Source organism: Patella vulgata, chromosome 8, assembly GCF_932274485.2.
Source record: "Patella vulgata chromosome 8, xgPatVulg1.2, whole genome shotgun sequence".
NCBI lineage: Eukaryota > Metazoa > Mollusca > Gastropoda > Patellidae > Patella > Patella vulgata.
The window spans coordinates 28,342,561-28,363,487 of NC_065886.2; the positions used below are offsets into that span (position 1 = coordinate 28,342,561).

The 20,927-nt window shown below is 34.8% G+C and overlaps 1 protein-coding gene across 2 annotated transcripts; it reads right to left on the reverse strand.

Annotated features, from left to right (window-relative positions):
• Positions 1–1,116: 1,116 nt before the first annotated feature.
• On the reverse strand, positions 1,117–20,888 carry LOC126829607 (tudor domain-containing protein 3). 2 transcript variants are annotated; one of them, XM_050559553.2, is made up of 13 exons: positions 20,852–20,888; positions 19,217–19,298; positions 18,989–19,050; positions 18,190–18,350; positions 17,209–17,350; positions 16,719–16,824; positions 15,481–15,623; positions 14,470–14,680; positions 13,274–13,393; positions 11,874–12,526; positions 10,099–10,167; positions 9,616–9,741; positions 1,117–5,066 (listed from the first exon to the last, which is right to left on the reverse strand). In XM_050559553.2, the coding sequence occupies exons 4-13, from the start codon at positions 18,315–18,317 to the stop codon at positions 4,836–4,838; spliced, it is 1,929 nt and encodes a 642-aa protein (XP_050415510.1). In that variant the 5' UTR covers positions 18,318–18,350; positions 18,989–19,050; positions 19,217–19,298; positions 20,852–20,888; the 3' UTR covers positions 1,117–4,835. The 2 variants fall into 2 exon arrangements, with proteins under 2 accessions (XP_050415510.1, XP_050415509.1); XM_050559552.2 differs by having other exon boundaries at positions 18,989–19,054; positions 20,852–20,884.
• Positions 20,889–20,927: the final 39 nt, after the last annotated feature.

Here is a 20,927-nt window from a genome sequence, read left to right on the forward strand (position 1 = left end):
TTGTTAAATGGAGTTTGACATTGTTAAATGGAGTTATCTCCCCAAAATCGGGCATGCACCCAAAAGAAAAGGGACCAACCTCAGGGTATAAGGAATATGTATTTTAAGTTTCAAGATGATCGATTTAGAATTGTGGCCTGTAGGCGACACACAAAAAGAAAATTGGCATGGCTCTGCCCCTGGGGGTTGGGCATGTAGGGCCTACTCCAAATGATAAGGATGTTCCAAATGATAGGAATGTTCCTTAGGGTACAAAGAATAAGTATATAAAGTGTGGCTCTGCCCCTGGGGGTTGGGCATGTACCCCAAACGATAGGGATGTTCCTTAGGGTACAAAGAATGTGTATGCAAGATTATAAGTTAAGAAATGTGGCCTGTAGACGACAAACAAACAAATACTAGAAATGGGCGTGGCTCTGCCCCTGGGGGTCGGGCATGCACCAAAAACAATAGGGATCTTCCTTGGGGTATAAGGAATAAGTATACCAAGTTTGAAGAAAATCCAGTAAGAATTGCGCCCTGTAGGCGACACAAAGACACACGAAAAGAAAATGGGAAATGGGCGTGGCTCTGCCCCTGGGGGTTGGGCATGTACCCCAAACGATAGGGATGTTCCTTAGGGTACAAAGAATGTGTATGCAAGATTATAAGTTAAGAAATGTGGCCTGTAGACGACAAACAAACAAATACTAGAAATGGGCGTGGCTCTGCCCCTGGGGGTCGGGCATGCACCAAAAACAATAGGGATCTTCCTTGGGGTATAAGGAATAAGTATACCAAGTTTGAAGAAAATCCATGAAGAATTGCGCCCTGTAGGCGAACCACAGACACACACACACACACACACACACACACACACACACATACATACATACACACACACACACACACAGACAGGGGCGACGGCATAATACGTTCACATTATGAATGTGGACGTATAAAAAGCTGTGAAAAGAGGGGAAGTAACTGTGTAGAAAAGTCACTGACCCCATATTGTCTCCCCTTAGCCCACACATCTGGTTTAAAAATCACATGAACAGTCTACTAGCCAATTTGAAATTAATGTATCATTAGCAAATTTATGAATAAGGTACTCTCACAAAATGTCCAAATAAATGTGTTTCAAAATATTTTATTGCTATTTTGATCTTTTAGGTTGATTGATAGCATATTTATAGACTCAATTTCGACCAAAATCAATATTTTCACTTGTTTTGTCTTGCTCAATATTAGATTTTGCGCATTCCAACACATTTAGCCAGCACGGGTCACAAATGATGCATTTGATTTACCTCAGCTAAAGCTTGTTTCCAATCAGGAATTATGTTGTACTTAAAGACAAAGCTATAAACAGTTCCAGTCATAAAAAGACTTTAATAATCAAACTAGACTCTATTTCTCAATAATATATTTTAACTACAAGTTATACAAATCATTCCAATATCAATCTGTACAATTTGTCCCACTATATAATACCATTTTATAAATCAATTATAATTTACATAGTTTTATATGTAAAACTAACACCACATGTTGTCATAAATCTTTAACATAATGGCAAGATTCATTTACATATAATAGAATATTTAAGTATATGTTAACAGGCTCTTGTCAAAACATATAAATTTATGCACCATAAGTAATCATGATTTTCGATTCATTCTCTGGATATATAAATCATTGGACAAACAATTAACATTCCATATTATAACAAAACCCTTTTTTCAAATTGAGACAAAAATCTGTTTACCTTACCACCTTTGCTCACCTTTTTCACAAATCAGGAACAAAATAATAATCCAGTTCATTAATAACTTGAAAATGTGAATACCTTTCTTAATGTAAACCCTCTTGACAGTCACAGTAATTTCAACACATTATGTCCCATAAAATACAGCAGGGTGTAGTTAGCCCATAAATCGGTGGTATTATAATACTTTTCCAAACAATAATAAACAGTGACTGATCAAATGATAGGCTACTCAATGATATTTTATACCATGGTAAATGGAACCAGACTTATATGTTAAAATTACAAGAATTGGGTCGTATCATTTTTATAAGTACTTCTATAAACCTCTTTCAGCTCACATTAAAATGATGAGACATTAATTAATCCCTTGCTTTATATTATCATGGAAGGGAATACAACCATAATTCTAAATTAAACTATCATTCAGAAAATAGAAAATATGAAGTTTAAAGTCAGAATTGAATATCCTGTGAAATGTTTGAAATAACCTATGATGTATGAACTAAAAAGCAGAAGGTGGTCATGCTAAAACAAAAATAATAACGTGTCAGTGTTTTATTGTGCATTATACTCATCCCTGCACTTAACAGACAGCTATCGTTTACCATATATTTAAATTATTACATCTCTTAATACTTAATGACCAGACAGTATCTGAAATTCTGAATATTTGTTTTGATCCTATCGTAGGGTGCCCCACACAGTAAAATGTTGCTCAATTAAAAGTTGTTCATGCTCAAATGACAAGTTCCCATGTGATAACCGGGTTGAGGTGGAGCATGTGCATAATCTGGAGATGTTCTATTATCCATCGCACGAGACAATTTCTACACATTTATAAACTATTAAAGCCGTAAAAAATCTATTGTTAATGATTCTGAATAACAGTAATATTTAGCGTTTAGGTTGTTACAGCAGCTTTAGAAAATTACTGTTGTTTTGTTTTTTAATTTACTCTATTATTAACTATAACATTAGGAGTGGCATCTTTTGGTTTAATATCTCCAAAACACTCACGTTAGGCAAGAGGATACCAGTAGTATTTTCGTAGAAAATAATTCTTGATTATCCAGGCCTGTCAATCAGCAGGAGAACAGTTGGTAGTTGTTTACTTTTTTAGTCTATTTTTTTTTATTGCTGTTTAAATGGTTAGAACTTGTTAAATTCAATATAACCGTTATTTAGTGATGATAAATGTTAGAAATAAGTTAAGGCTAGTTATATAAATATTGTGGTATAATTGTCAATATATTTAATTTATGATGGGGCACCCTAGCTGTCATGTTCCTGAAGCAACGATTGAGGTTTTTACTTATCTGGCCATTGCCGGATAAGTCTGAATTTCAAAATTTTTTAGGTACGTTATCTCACTTTATTACAGACACATAAAGGAATAGATATGTTAAATGCTGAGTTTGAAGTGGAAAAGTTCCAGCAATCGTAAAATTGAACGAACCTTGAATCTTTCAACTTGTGATGCTATTTTCTATCGAGGAATCTGAGAGGTCACAAGCTGGGTCATTAACCAATCAAAATTAGTGACGAAAAATGCAGAGTATTTACGTGAAGGTCTTGATAAGATGTACAGAGTTGAAGCGAGATCAAGCCTTCTATTGAAGATGCCTACCTATGGGACTATATATTATAGTAGCTCTTGTATGAAGCCTGGAAATAGGACACCTGTCATGTTATCCAGCACTGATTTGTGTGGGGTTTTTTTCTGTGTTTTTATTGATATCATTAATACATGTCTAGCACAAAGTTCTAAATATTAAGTAGTAGTTCAGTAGTGGTTAATATTAGAACAATAAACATATGCTACAGTAACTACTTATACACTAACCCAAAATATAAACATAAATATAATTGGCACAAAAATACAAAAAAAAATACAGTATTTCCAAGAGAAAATGAAATGGGGTTTCATGTCCTACTGTTCTGATCCGACTAGGCTAATGAAGACGGGCATACGCCATACAGTGTGCTATGAGGGAAATTTTGTGCGGACAGCGGCGCTATGGCCTACTCTTATATCGAATTCCAATTACCAAGAGTTTTCTTATGTGCATGTCGATGTGTACACATGACCTTACTTTTTCATCCCATTCGAATGACTATACGTTGTCCCTTGCCAGGCCCTCTGCCCTGTTTTGACAGAAAACTCTTTGTTTATTCAGTTGATCTACAAATGAAAATTCAACCTCTATATAACTATTATTCTGTATACAAATGATGAAATTTTGATAAAAGTCATTACTTGGAAATATTGTACATGTCGAGTTTATTACAAATACTTAATAAAATCTAAGTGCAGTGTAAACTATATAAAATATATAAAAACTGTCATAAGCCATCTTAAACTATGAGGTATTAATTGCAACTGTCGTAACACCATTATTATTCAACAATATTTTAATAATTTGAACAAAGACGCTAGGATTTCACAATAATTACCAATTCCACGAAATATGGTTTTAAACAGGAATGGGTAAATGTTACACATCTTTGATTTCTGTGCAAATACAATATATACTTTTTATGATTTATATCGATCTTTGGTTTTCTTTATTTATCTATAATCACAATGACTGACCAATAAGCTCCTGTTCATGAAAGTAAGACTCACATTATTTTATCAAGAAATAAGCACAAAACCAATAAATAAACAAAACATTGGCTGGGGATTTTAAATGACCATGAAATCAATATTTGCATTGATCAGGTCAATACTTTTTCTGAATCAAATATCAAAATAAATACAAGTTTAAAGCTACAGTCTCCTAATATAGTCTAATATTAAAAATACTTTAAATATAAACATTTATTCTTATCAAAGACATTATACAAATATAAAGAGCAAGTAATCATATTACAGAAAAATCATGAGTATTCCTTAGTGCCATTTCCTTGGTAATTGAAATTCACATCAAGCAGACAATCATTAACAAAATAAGATAGGCACTTTATTCTAATATGATCAGTTAGTTATTTTCGTGTTATATTTTTGACTAGATTTCTATAATAGTATTTTGTGTTGATTTAAAAGAGACTGTAAGTTTAAGAATAACTGATTGTATAACTGTTATTGATATGACTTGTTACTAGGTGGTTGATAAAACTGTTGCGTTGGACGTCCCTTGTCCTGTTTACGGTTGTATTGTGGACCATTACCGCCCCGTCTAAACTCCATAGTGAAATGACCAGCTGCCATGTATGGATCTGGTTGATAAGGTGGACATACTGGCATCTGATTTGGATAAAATGGTGGAGGAGCTGTAAACGTAACTTGATTCATACTTTGTACACCATCAGTCTGAAATTAAACAATATTATATACTATTCAAAAAAAGTAGGGGATATTTGATTTTTAAGTGTTATTAAAGTCACCTAATGAAACTGACGAAGAAACAAATGACAAAATGAAATGAAGTTCACATTCATCGATTTATTCCAAATGATCGTTAGACTAAGTAAGGCACAGACTGACCATTATAAGGGTAAAATGATACCCGGGGTCAAACAGCAAAGTTACCACAGCATCACAACCAAGTCAGTAACGGGTAAATCCTCCTCTGTTTGCCAAACAAGCATTGATCCGACGTGGCATACTCCTAATGAGACGTCTAAGGTCATTTTGGTCCAGATTGTCCCATTCCTGTTGCAACGCAGCAGCAAGTTCTTGGACATTGGCAGGACGTTGTTGACGTTGACGTAACCTCTGTCCAAGCATGTCCCAGACATGCTCGATGGGGGAGAGGTCGGGACTCAGTGCTGGCCAAGGTAATGTGGTGATGTTCTGTTGTTGGAGGTAACCTGTAACCTGTGACATCTTGCGTTGTCATCCTGGAAGATGAAACGGCGGCCATGACGTCGTGCGAACGGCACAACATGGACTGCCAAGATGTTGTCCCGGTAGTACTGGCCTGTAACACGCCCTGCAACAACATGTAAAGCCGTTCTTCCAGCAACAGTGATGCCTCCCCACACCATAACAGAACCACCCCCAAATCGATCATGTCTGATGACGTTAACGTCTTGGAAGCGCTCGTTTCGACGACGCCACACCCTCCTACGTCTGTCCAAAAAATCAACAGTGAACCTTGACTCATCTGAAAACATCACATTGCTCCAGCGTCGATTATCCCAGTGTTGACGATCCCTACACCAACGACGTCTTGCCTGAATGTGATGATCTCTCAAACAAGGGATCACGCGAGGACGTCGGGCGCGAAGGTGACCCCTATGCAGTCGATTCCGAATCGTCTGGCCACTCACTCTCACACCAGTGTCTGTTTGAAGACGAGCGCTGATCTGATTTGCTGTGATGACACGATTTCTCAAGGCCAAGGTACGGATAAATCGATCCTGGGCTTGAGTTGTCGCCCTTGGTCGACCTGAGCGTGGTCTGTCCTGTACAGATTGTGTATCACGGTATCTGGACCATAGCCTGCTTATGACAGACTGAGAAACATTCATCGTCCGCGCCACAACCGCCTGTGTTGTGCCGATCTGTAGCATGCCAAGGGCACGTAACCTTTCATTTTGGGTAAGCCGACGCATATCAAAATTTGTTTTCTGGTCACTAAAACAATTAAACTGATGTTTCCACCCTGGAATTCAATGCCACAATGACTGTAACATTCAAAGTCAGAGTCGTGCAAATCTTGGGTTGGACCCCCATGATGATCCCAAGCCTCACCTGCATTCCATGCGGTAGCTATTGGTGCGTTTGGGCGTCACATGTAACTGGAAATGTTTCTTCTGTTAGGTTCTATAGTGACTTTTTTCGTAGTCATTTGCATATTTTAGTATTATGCCCCCAAAATCAAATATCCCCTACTTTTTTTGAATAGTATATCTACTATTGCAACATTATATTGTATGTCTTATATTGTCATATTAAAGGACAATATTGGTGCCAGTCATTAGCACATATGTGATAGAGCTGGTTAAACACATTCCATATATAATTTTAACACAGAGATCATTGCTACGATAGCTGAGTAATACAGGTTTCCTGAATTGGAAGTGACGAACGCCAAAGGAAAACACGAGTCATACCTCTATATAACTGACTGAAGTGACGAGTGATAACAGATATACGGTCGAATTTCTGCTCACTAATAATTCTTTCAAAGACCAAAAGTTGTTATATGGGACTGTAAGAGGATACCTGACAATTCAATAAAGTAATTGAATCTCACACAACAACTTTTGGTCTTGGAAGGAAGAAATTCGGCCGTATATCTGTTATCACTCGTCACATCAGTCAGTTATATAGAGGTATGATTCGTGTTTTCCTTTGGCGTTTGTCACTTCCGATTCAGGAAACCTGTATTACTCGGCTATCGTAGCAATGATCTCTGTGTTAAAATTATATTTGGAATGTGTTTAATTAGTTCTATCACATATGTGATAATGATTGACACCAATATTGTCCTTTAACTATAATACTACACACTATGTACTGTCATAATAACAATAATACTACATATTTTATACTGTCATTTTAACCACAATAGTACACACTTTATATTTTCATATTAACCATACCGTTAATACTACACACTTTGTATTTTCATATGAACTATAATACTACACACTTTATACTGTCATATTAACCGTAATTCTACACACTTTATACTGTATTAACATGTTTTACTAAACATTATATTAAATATAATGCATGATTCCCACTGGCATCAATTGAAGGCAATTTGGGTTTCAACGGAATGATATGCAACTTGATACTCTTATATTTTGTTTAATGAAGGACAAATATTGTTTGATCTTCAGGATCTAAAGACCATTTAGTTGGATGTAATAATACTATCTACATTGCTTGAATGATCGATATTGTTTTTGCTCGATCTGGATTCACTTGGATCCATATTTAATTTGATTCCAATGGGAATTGGACTTAGCATCACAGGTATCACACAGCAGCATTCTAATTGAAGTTCGAAGGTCATCATTTTATTTGCAGGCTCTAGCAGCAGGGACCTTATTCACTGTCAAACACAATTAGAATTGAAACCACACTTGCATAGATGACATCTGTTTCATTGCAATGCTTACCTGTCACCATAAGTACATGACAAAGATTATGTATATATCAGATTCTTCAGCTGGTGTCATTTGTGATGTGTGAGGGCTGGGATACATATTTTCATATTAACCATAGCGTTAATACTACACACTTTGTATTTTCATATGAACCATAATACTACACACTTTATACTGTCATATTAACCGTAATTCTACACACTTTATACTGTATTAACATGTTTTACTAAACATCATATTAAATATAATGCATGATTCCCACTGGCATCAATTGAAGGCAATTTGGGTTTCAACGGAATGATATGCAACTTGATACTCTTATATTTTGTTTAATGAAGGACAAATTTTGTTTGATCTTCAGGATCTAAAGACCATTTAGTTGGATGTAATAATACTATCTACATTGCTTGAATGATCGATATTGTTTTTGCTCGATCTGGATTCACTTGGATCCATATTTAATTTGATTCCAATGGGAATCGGACTTAGCATCACAGGTATCACACAGCAGCATTCTAATTGAAGTTCGAAGGTCATCATTTTATTTGCAGGCTCTAGCAGCAGGGACCTTATTCATTGTCAAACACAATTAGAATTGAAACCACACTTGCATAGATGACATCTGTTTCATTGCAATGCTTACCTGTCACCATAAGTACATGACAAAGATTATGTATATATCAGATTCTTCAGCTGGTGTCATTTGTGATGTGTGAGGGCTGGGATACATAGTTATCGTAAATTTCAAGAATTTGATAAATTGTTTAATCATTACAAATAGTTTTATAAACAAATCTATGATACAAACCAACCAGCGGCTGCCAGGCAGGAGACGCCCAAATTTTCGAGAGATAGATAGAGAACAAGCTAAAAAGAAAGTGATTTTTCCTACAATCAAGGGCCATAATTCAGGAAATTACAATTCGATATGCGCAAATATCAAAAGGAACCGAGGTCTTTGTGTTATAAACTTACATTTGAAGTTTCAACAAAATCGGATAAAAATTGTGACCTCTATAGGGTCCACAACCTTGATATACCTTATTTTTAAGCTATTTGAGAACGAACGGCGGCCATTTTGTCTGTCAATTTTGGGCCGATTTACACGAAATTCGAACTCAGCCATCCTTAGGGTGTAACGGTGATATAATAATACGTTTTTTTTTAAATCGGATAAAAATTATGACCTCTATAGGGTCCACAAGCTAAAAATGCGTTTTTTCGTACAATCAGGGGCCATAATTCAGGAATTTATGGTCCATTATTAGAGAATATCGAAAGGAACCGAGATCTTTGGGTTATAAACTTACATTTCAAGTTTCAACAAAATCGGATAAAAATTGTGACCTCTGTAGGGTCCACAACCTTGATATACCATATTTTTACGCTATTTGAGAGCTAACAGCGGCCATTTTGTCTGTCAATTTTGGGCCGATTTTCACGAAATTCGAACTCAGCCATCCTTAGGGTGTAACGGTGATATAATAATACGTTTTTTTTTAAATCAGATAAAAATTATGACCTCTATAGAGTCCACAAGCTAAAAACGCGATTTTTCATACAATCATGGGGCATAATCCATGAAGTTTCGATCCAATACATTCCAATATCGAAAGGAACCGAGATCTTTCGGAGATAAACCTATATTTTTACGTTTCGTCAAAATCGGATAAGAATTGTGACCTGTAGAGTGTCCACAAACAAATTGTGGACGTCCGGATGGACGGACGGACAGGGGCGACGACAATATACATCCACATGAAAATGTGGGCGTATAAAAATATAACAACCCTTACCCAATTTTGGTTTGGCATAGGCATCATGTCTGTACAAAAGACTTCTTCTTGGTTACCGTAATCAGGAAATGTTACAACACAAGTTGAACCATTCTGTGCTATAGCTTCTATTACAGCAGGGTAAAACTAGAATATAATATAATCATTATACATCTATACACATTGTAAGTTACACAATAAAAGTAGCAAACTTTATCTACATTTTACACAACTATTCTATTGCTTCATCTGTATCTAACCATACTCTTTATATATGGATCAGATTTCCGCTTAAGATCCAAAAGTGGAAAAAATTCTGGAAAACGGATAATGGTTATGCATTGGGGCATGACATTACACAACAGTACATACCAGTAAATGTGAAACAAGACACATTTTGTGGAACACAACACATTTCAGCAGAATTACCCCACCCCCTTTTGTAAAGTATTTAAAGTTGTATTCTATCAATTATTTACATTTGAGAATTAAAGAAATAGTTACCTGTTTATCCTCCCAGTACTTGGCTAAACACATGTCACCTTTATTCCAGCCTGCTAGATCATTTCTTGTCTACAAAATATAAAAGTAAGTGGGAATTGTTTTTAAACATACTGAGTTTTTTCCCCCAAAATTGAATTCTTAAGAGGTTTCCAACCAACAGAACACCGGATATAATGAAGCACTATAGAAGTTGAATTATAATAATAATAACAGTAATAATAACAGGGCCTGCTCTGGAAAAGATAGGTTGCCAGTCAAAGAAACATACGCCCACAGCATCTAACTGTCCAAGCAGTCGACAAGGGTTGTCGCATATTCATTCTATTGTAGATAATTGGGGACATTTACAAAATAATTTCATAAAGATCAGATTATAATTTTTGTGGTTGAGGGTTCACAAGGTCATACAAACTGAATTAAGGACCTTAATTCTGGAAGTAATTTATAGAAATTTTTAAAACAATAAACAAAATCTAAACATTTATGTGATAATGAAACAAAGTGATCACCCCATTTTAAAGAAAACATTTTAGCATATTTAAAACCAATATATAACAATAAATGTTATTAATTGCATAATTTTTTAGTAAAATATTAAAGATACGTTCCCGCATACAACTAGGTGATTTGATGATATATTTGGACTAAAAACATAATCTATCATAATTTTGCTTCAAATCCTTCTCAAAACACAGTTTTCGTGAGAGAATACCCCTACTTATAAAAAATCTATTTAACCTGCGGCTGCCAGGCAGGATACGCCCACATTTTCGAGAGATGGATAGAGAACAAGCTCAACAGAAAGTGATTTTTCCTACAATCAAGGGCCATAATTCATGAAGTTACAATTTGATATCCGCAAATATCGAAAGGAACCGAGATCTTTGGGTTATTAACTTACATTTCAAGTTTCAATAAAATCAGATAAAAATTGTGACCTCTATAGGGTCCACAAGCTAAAAACGTGATTTTTCGTACAAACAGGGGCCATAATCCATGAAGTTTCGATCCGATACATGCCAATATCGAAAGCAGCCGAGATCTTTTGGGGATAAACCTATATTTCAAGTTTCGTCAAAATCGGACAAGAATTGTGACCTGTAGAGAGTCCACAAACAAATTGTGGACGGACGTCCGGACAGGGGCGATGACAATATATACGTCCACATGAAAATATGGGCGTATAAAAAAGTCATGTTTGTGTCACGTGACTTAGCTGAGGCACTACCTAGCTGTCAATTAGGGAAACCCTTACATTTTTGCTCTGTATGCATTCCATGGATGTTTTTAAGGGAATCCAGTATTTTTCTAGTAAGACTGGATATTTCTACTTTCCATATATACCAAAATTGCTGTACTTTTATTGAAAATAACCACCCTATAAATACTTTTCTGGGAAAGTATCTTTAAGAACTTTGGGTGGTTGCCATAGCAACTACATAATTTTAAAAAAAAAAGGCTACAAATCGGTAATAAACGACTTTCTTCCAACGCGAGCAATGGAGTTGTGACAGCTAATTATTGGGTCAGGCAATTAATTAATAACCTCTAATAGTCAAATAAATCTGTTTTGATGCTAGAAAATTTTATGATAGAAGAAAAATGAATTTTGATAGGATTCAGCAAATCTGAAAAACAATCTGTCAAGCGTTTTCACAAAAAAAAACTATGGACAAACAAATGGACTATCTATACGGGTGAAAATGATATAAAAATATATTTTAGTATAAAGATATAATATAATATGAAAGGGTAAATTAAAGAAACCATCTTACCTCCCATTTAGAAGAACTTGTGGTAGTGGCAGTAGATCTATTATTCTGTACTTGAGAATTGACCAATCTATCACTTTGAGATTTTATTCCACCAGCTTGAGAATATTTCACGTCAGCAGACTTTGTTTTAGAATAGTCATTATATTTCTTGTTTTCTATAGGTCGTGAAGATGCACCAGAGCGATTAGGAGGAGGATCGTAATTATCACTTTTCCGTGAATCTTGTGAATATTTGTTCTGAGAACGATAGTTTGAGTCTCTCGAGCTTCCATTATAGTCATTTCGATAGTTCTCCTGTCTTTTATGTCGTGTTCTGTCAAAATTATCACTGTCTGAATTAGAACTATTGGACATACCAGAATTATAGTGACCATCAGCAGCGTCCTTCCCATATTTCTGAGCAAAACGGGGTGGCACATTTTGACGTCTGTTATTATAATTATGATTATCGTAAGATGAGTGTGATTTATTATCAGGATGATTTGAACTACTAGCTTCATAATGAGGATTAGATCTGTTAGTTCTATTAGGGTTGCTTTTATTATCATAACTATTAGTTGACTGTGATGGTTGATTGGTTTTGTTTTCATTATGCTCTGCTACAAAGCGACTCTGTGATTTGTAGTTGCTGGTAGAACTAGATGGTTTTGTTTCTGAAAATATTAATGATCGATTGCAAACAAAATATCATTTAAAATATCAATACATCAAGTTTAAATGAATGGTTTAATTTGTAAAAGAATACCTCCTACTGTACATCTACTGGTACTCAAACATTCTTTTGAATTTTTACCATGCTACAGTGACAATTAAACACAAGAGTGTTCAATCGGTTTCACAGAGGATTACGAAAGTCTTCTAATATTTCTATAAAAGATGACTACCTTTAACATGTGACATCTCATGACATCACGTGGCGTCAATCATTGGCTCAATGGCACGTGCATTGTTTACATGAGACGTTCTAGTTCGGGCAGAATGGAGCCTTTTACTCATTTTAATACCCATTTGACCTAAATAGGAAATATTTTTTTACCTACAAATACATAAAACGCCTTTATGTATTTTTCTAAAAAAATGTTTTAGAATTTAATTTGTCGTATGAAAAATGTTAATATTTCTGGCTCATTAAGTCGCATCAATGTCATCCTTATCAGTGATTGTAGCGGCCTAGTGAAAATTCACTGCTGATCAGTGTGAAGAGTGTCGGGTAATAAATCATGTACTAACTGAATAAAGAAATCTCTCCATCAATAACCACAGTCGAAACATGTTCACTGTGTTCAATTCTGACACCATGTATCATCTGTTTGTAGGGAGTAGGAGAATCTTTATTTTGAAGTGGTTGAACTGATGTGAATTTAGAAAGCAATAGAATCAAATTTAACATCTATACAAACCTTCTTTAACTGGTATCTTATTTGTTAAGAAATCAAATAATGTACTGGGGCCACTAGGTTGACTATTAGCTGATGATTCTTCAGTGTTAGTAGGGTTCCCACCTCTCCTTGGACGACTAGCTGTAAAAATACAAAGATAGTTTGACAGGCAATGAAACATATGCCAAGCTAAATTGTCTGAACAGTCGACAAGGGTTGTCACATATTTATTCTTGCTCATTATCGAATGATGTAATGAAACTATACACCGCGTTTCATCCCTCTTACTTAATTAGAACCAAAGTTATCTTGTGCCAAAGCACTTTAATAGTCCCTGTTTTCTTCAAAATGAAATGAAATGGGGTTTAATGTCCTAATGTTCTGCTCCTGACTGGGCTAATGAAGACGGGCATACGCCATATAGTGTGCTATGAGGGAAATTTTGCCCGAGCAGCGGCACTATGGCCTACTCTTATATCGAATTCCAACAGCCAAGGGATCTTTTATACGCACGTCAATGTGTACACAGGATCTTGTTTTTTTACACCATTCGAATAACTAGACAGCTGTCCTCATCTGGCCCCCCTGTCCTGCAGAACTGATGAGGGGAAACCACGTCGGAAAATCCTGAACACGTGACCTCCAGACTAGTGAGCCAGCGTCTTACCTACTTAGCCACTGTGGCTCCCTGCTTTCTTCGAAAGGCGGGGGACAACAATATCAGTAGCACTTAGGGACAAGTACCTGATGCAAAAATGATAGTGTGTGCTATTTGCGTTTTTTTTAAATTTAAATAACAGAGTGTGCTAGAGCAAAACACAAAATATAGCTGATTTCATACTTCCTTATCGTTAAATAGTTGAATTTTACGTATACAGTTGTAATCTATTATTTTATTACAGTTGCCATGGAAACCAGGAGAAATGACAATTATATCCCATTTTGAAAATCGCCCAAGAACCAGTTTAATATTGTTGATAAAATTACGTTTTCAACCATACCAAATAACCTTTGTTCTACCATAGGTAGGGATATCGGAAAAAGTAAGGACTTGTACTGCTAGCCTATAGGTTTAGGAAATGAAGGATGCATTATGAAACAAAACGTAACCAGGCATAAGAGCACATCCTCTGTATCTGTATCAAATAGTTACACTAGTCATATTACTAAAGCTAATTGAATATAAACTAAACTTATATACAATAACCAATACATACATGGTTTTTCTTTTCTATCTGTTCTATCCACTCTTTCAGATGGTCGTTCATGTTTATCTTGACGAGGTCGACCTCGGGAGTTATTTCCTTTACTAAGAAGACTGTGAATGGCATCACTGACATTGCCATTGGAGAAACGTAAAGCATTAGTTGCATCTTCTGTTGAAAATCCCATATCAACAATCTTAGCAATATCATTGTCTTCTAAAGCCTGTAATTATAAACATAAGTTTACAGAGCCTGTCCATCTATTCATATCTAATAAACTGTTTTAGGCAAAAAAGACAACTGCATGTGACAAACAACAGTTCCCCCACTATCTTTGAACCACTTTCTTAACCAGACACTTCATCCGAAGTATATTAAACAGTATGGTACAGTAGTAATCTTTATTAATTAAAGAAATAGACTTGATAATCAAGTCTGCTATTAAATCACGACTGTTGGAAAGTTAAGCTTTCAAGGAGTTTTCAACTCTGGTTTTTACAACACAAAGGATTTTTATCACTTGAATTTTTATTCTTGGATTAATGACAGTACAGTAGATGTGGACAGATGTCCAGACAGACAGAGGTGACAACAATATATGTCCACATGAAAATGCGGGCGAATAAAAAGGGGCTATAAATCCGGGAAGAAAGTCACAGAATGCTGAAAATTTAAAAGATTCATCCTCACATGACCACGATGCTTCACAGGACTGACGACATAATTGGCCCACACTAAATTTGAAAAGAATCCCTGGAAAACTGTAGCCTATTTTGTATTCACAAGGTTTTCTGCAAAGGGAGGCTAACAGCAGAACGGAAAGTCGCAGAAGGCTGAAAATAAGGAACCTATCACAGAGTTTGTTAAGTACAAATTATCACACAACGAATATATACAAGCCTGGACATTGGAACCTGTCAGGCACAAATTATACCAGAACGTATATATGTGATAATTTGTGTCTGACAATGTCTCTTACATGTGCCTTATGTCCAGACTTGATTGTTTTATTATTCTACTCACCAATTTACCACCACCACCAAATGTTTTAGCTTTAGAATCTTTGGCTTGTAACGCTTCTGCAATTGTTGCTTGTCTCTGTTGTTGAAATTCATTTTTATCGCCACTCGACTTTTCCTTATTTGTGTCAAAAGACTTGAAATTCTCTACAACAATTGTATAAAGTTTAAATCAATTAGATAATAATCTATATTTCAAGTTTTGTCAATATCAGATAAATGTGAACGGATGGACAAGATCGATGACATAATACATTAATATGAAAATGTGTTGTATAAAAATTATTAACATTTATCTGATATCTCCAACGCCCATTGATTAAATCATCGACAGTTTCATTTCTTTCACCAGTCAGCTCTTAATGAAACATCTGAATAGTGCCTATGCCATCTTGTATATGCTTATCATATGGATTTATAGTACCGTAAACAAATCTTTATACATGGTTCAGTACTTTCAAAGACCTCAATTTGGTATTTTCAAGGAAGTTTAAGATCAAAATTTGATACTTTTCAAGAATATTTGAATGTACTTCGAAGTCTAAATACCTAAATGAATTATGAAAAACAAATAATGTGTTACGGCAACAATATGTTTAAAAACACTAGGTCACTGGCGTTTACTAACAAGTTCCAGTTCTGCTGTGGAAATGGATTTGTAATAAACGTTTACCGTCATCACTCAAAACAGAGAGAGAGAGAAATGGTGTTTAACGTCCACTCGACACTAACTAGGTCATTTCGGGACCAACATATGGTTTAATCTTATTTCAATAATTTGCTTGCGAGTATGGGGCTTTAGCAGTGGGAGGTTGGACAGGCAACCCTACTCCTTGTCACGTACAACTGGGGATTCGAAACCACGCCTGTTCACTCAATGACAGACTTTATGATACAGCGCGTACGTGCTAACCATTCAACCATCCAACCTCCCTCAAAACAGAGACCATTTCCTGTTATTTCGTAAGGATAATAACTTGGCATCCGTAGACAGTGCAAAGACACACCCATCTTTGCGAAGTTACGCATACGGTGGGCTTCATCATGGTGAATAAAATAGCAATATTTGAAGTAGTCACTCAAATATAGTCGTCAGATATTCAAAAAACAGAAAGTATGATTTTACGCATATTTAATGAGATTTAGCAAAATGTTGTATATTTAAGCATTTTAATGACCAAAATATAAATTTACACTTTTTTTGAAACAGAAATTCATCACCACTAATTATCAATTTCATACCTTTTCTAGGATTAGGTAACTGTGAGGTATTTTTCTGTCCAAAAGGCACATATGCTGGTGGTCCACCTTCTGAGCGTACATTAGATCTAGTCTGATATTTGAGAGACTGCAATGTAACATGGCAAATATTCAAATCCAAATTTCATAAAAATTTGTTTAATCTATACATATATTTCTGACTGTCATTTGTCTGTTTGTCTGTTCAGGGTTGTCGGTTACACTAAGGCTGTCCCAAGGCTGAAATTTGACATCAGACATCCCTCACATCAGCCACAACGCGGGTTATATAACAACTCTTCCAGATCCTAGTCAGTAACATTGCAATACCACTTTAGGTTTCAGAGTTGTACCACTTCCAGTTTCAAGAAAAATTTATAATGAAGCGTTGCAAGCAGCTCAATGTGAGTAAAATAAGGTAAAAAGCTAGTATGTTAATAATTTGACAGGAAAGCTTAATTAATTATTATTATAAAAGATATCTGTAAAATACCTTTTTTAATTGCCAGTTCTCAGCCAGTTTTTCCACATGCCCACCGATAAAACGTGTATTTTTATTATTCAGCAGTAATATATTGCATTCAACTTCAACTGTTCCATCTATAAATATCTTAGAACCAGGAGGTGTATTAAACCTAAAATAAAACAAACATAAGCTTAATTAAAACATCATTTATATCCGCAGTCTCAGATATATATTCTGTTGAATAAAATAACAGATGTTGTTTCCAAGTTTTGCATGTCAGACATTTTTGGAGCTAAAAGAGCTCAGTAACTGCTCGACATTTTCAATATTTGATTTATGTACCAGTTTCAAATTCATGCCGACAATATTCTGCAATAATTATGCGTCTCTGTTAATACAACACAAACACAAGCTAATCAGCTGAGATGAAAATACTTGTACCCTCAGTACAGATAATATTTTCACAGGAAATTTGAATATGATTCACCATATCTTGATGTCTGATTGGTCATAATTCCCTGGATGGACGATTGTCACTCCTCGTAGGACATGTCCGGCATATTGGCCCAAAACAGCATCACCAATATTATTTCTATGTAGAAAAGTCAAGAAACATTTATCCCGCTCCCATGTTTATATAAAGACATTTTCGAAGAAAATACAAATGGTTAGTATTGATGAATTAAAAATTACAAGTTTCCAAACTCCCAGACATAGTATCTGGATAATCATGTCTGTGATCTTACGTGACCTGATTGTGTTTATAAGGTATTCAGTACTGTAAATAATCAGACAAAATTCTATATTTGAGCTACCTAATGTAACCTGTTAAGCACATTTTGGTGATGATATCAGGAACAGCTCAATATTTTGAGCTGGAACTTCAAGGTGAATAAGCTACATCTTTATAATGTGGCATTTGATTGCATCTGGCATCTACTCCACCAAGCAAAAGATTTAAAAATAAGGCTATTGGATGAATGCGTTGTCAGGTCAATATTGTCTTACCCCATGTTTTTAAGTATTTCTGTCTCTACAGCTGTACAATTGGTTTGACCATCTGTTAATATTATCTTCATCATACGTGGTGCCCCTTGAGATTCTTCATTTTCTTTTGGAGCAGCTATATTTTTCATCTTGGTTATTTGTAATACAGTAGGTCCTTGGATCTGAAACAAATTTACACCATAAAATTGTTCAAACATTTTATATATAGGCTTATTATTATAATTGATAAACAAGTTAAACATACATTATGCAAGAGCTAAATCTGTCTATTGCAGGTCTTTCTTTAGGCCTGAAATGTTATCAAAATTATTAATTAGACATTAATTAACTTATCCAGACCATAATCAACTCTAGATGGCATCGCTAGCCTGCGATCTTAAGTGGATTGTGATCCGATTTACTGCATAACTTTCCTTCTCGATTAAACGATTAAATGGATAATCGAGACTATGCTCTTTAACGTACTGACTTTAGTAATGATGAACGAGGCTAGGCAGAAATTTTATTCGCTTAGTTCTCGGTTCATAGTGGATCAATTTGAATGAAATTTTCAGCAAATTGCCTTTACGTGATCTACTTTTTAATTATTATAGTGAGAACCGCCAATTCGTTATCGAATCTCCCATAATGTATCTTTAAACTTCCTTATTGAAAGATAATATTCATACAAATAGTTTTGTATTAACTTATGTTGATTAATAAACTCAAGCTTTAAGATAATACTTTAAGACTTTCTTCCTATTGATATTTAAAGAACTATTATGTTTCTGACAAGAAATGATAACCTTCTGTTACATACATAATCCAATTTCCCTCTTTGAAGTTCTTCTGGAAGCCATTTTGCACCAATTTCTCTTAAATCTGTCTGCAAGATAAATTTTAAAGTGTGCATCATTAATTATAATAAAAGTAAATGCTTTATTCATTGGTTCATTAGAAGAATCAGTAGTTTGGCAAACTTTTTTTTTTTTAAAATTTTTACTTTTTTTTAATATCTCTCGACATTCTAACTGTACAGTTGTCTTACGTCTAAAGCATTTTTTACGATTACATCTGTTCTCTTATTTCCATCTTCCATACATTCCTGTAATCCTTGCTCTGTTAAATGCCTGAAAGTAATAAATAAAAGACTGAGGCAGTCAGGGACATTGCGAACAAACGACAATGGTCACAAAAATGTGATGATTATCATATTGAACCGTTCAATTTCTTTATCAAATTGAAATTCATATTTTTTTTTTAATTTTAAGCTAGTTTCTCATACCTTTGCACTTTTGTCTTCGTGATTTCAAAGAACAATTGTGCCAGTGAGCAATGGATGAATCTGGTCTCAATGCAGGGAGTATAAATTGTTCAAATTTTATCTGAATAATGCACATAAATTTCATCAGTTCACAAGATTCTATATGTGAGTTTACTCAACAGATATTGTAGAAAGATGATGGTCTTGCTTGTTTCACTAATCTGAATAATGCATATAAATTTCAAGCAGCTCATATTGTAACTTCTGTTGCTAGATCAAAGTTGACAAGATTCTACAAAATGAGCAAGAACAACAACTCGGGAAGTAATTCAACACATATTTAAAAAGATTCACATAATTATCAATGGCGGAAACAGACCAGTTTTTGAAACTGTATAAACTAGAATATATTTACTCTGTAACTGAATACCTCGTTATAATTGTTACATGTATCTGAAATTCATTTTAAAAAACACAGAGAATGTCTGACTATACCATATATTATATGCCAATAATGGGGTCATAGATTCTAACATCTCATTATCCTAATTTTTGTTAAGAGATATATTTTGATTCACTTTTGATGCACACAATTTGGTAATACTTTTCATTTGGAGTTAAGTATTTTGGGTTACACTGTTAAGGTACCGTACACCAGTTTAATGAAATTGTGCAAATATTTTATTGTGAAATGAATTTTAAGCACCATGACATAACATAAATTTTAGTGGTATGGGATTTAAATTGTTGATTGCTCTGTTCTGGAGCAAATCAAAACCTCTGATTCATAAAAAGATGGCTCAGACATGTATGTAGTCTAATGTGAACTTTTCATGATAAGATATAGCATAGCTGAGATTCACTTCAGACTACATCAATTACTACCTAGCATTTAACAAGCCTCTGAAAACATTTTTAAAAAATTACATTTACATTGTGAATTTGATCTTTGATTTTGAATATCATTTCCATCAAATACTGATGATGAAAGCATCTGCCATCTGGATTGGGGGAAGTCTATAATAAAAGCTTATTGATATTGATGACAGAGATAGGTCTACAATGTCAATACAATATTGTGTTATATGTAGGCATTACTTTAATGAATTGTTATAAATAGTTTTATTTCTGATGTTGTCTATTGCTGCTTTGCTTGGCCTACCAAAATGACAGCCATTCCCAGAACAGTACCTATCTGTATGGTCAGTATTAAATGTGTGTGTCGGTGTGCATGATGATGGATCGACATTTCTCGTCTGTCAGCTACATTCTCGAATACAAAGTAATCTGGCTAGGCAAATACTTATTTAAGGATATATTCTACCTATTCATTATCTAGAATACTTCGTTTATACGCCAATTATTGTGCAACAGACGTACAATATTGGACATGGGCTCAAAAAAACTTTTGACACCTACCATCCTTTCCTTGCCAATTCATCACCCGCCATCTTACCGACCTATTTGTTAAACGTGATTTCATTGGTGCATCAGA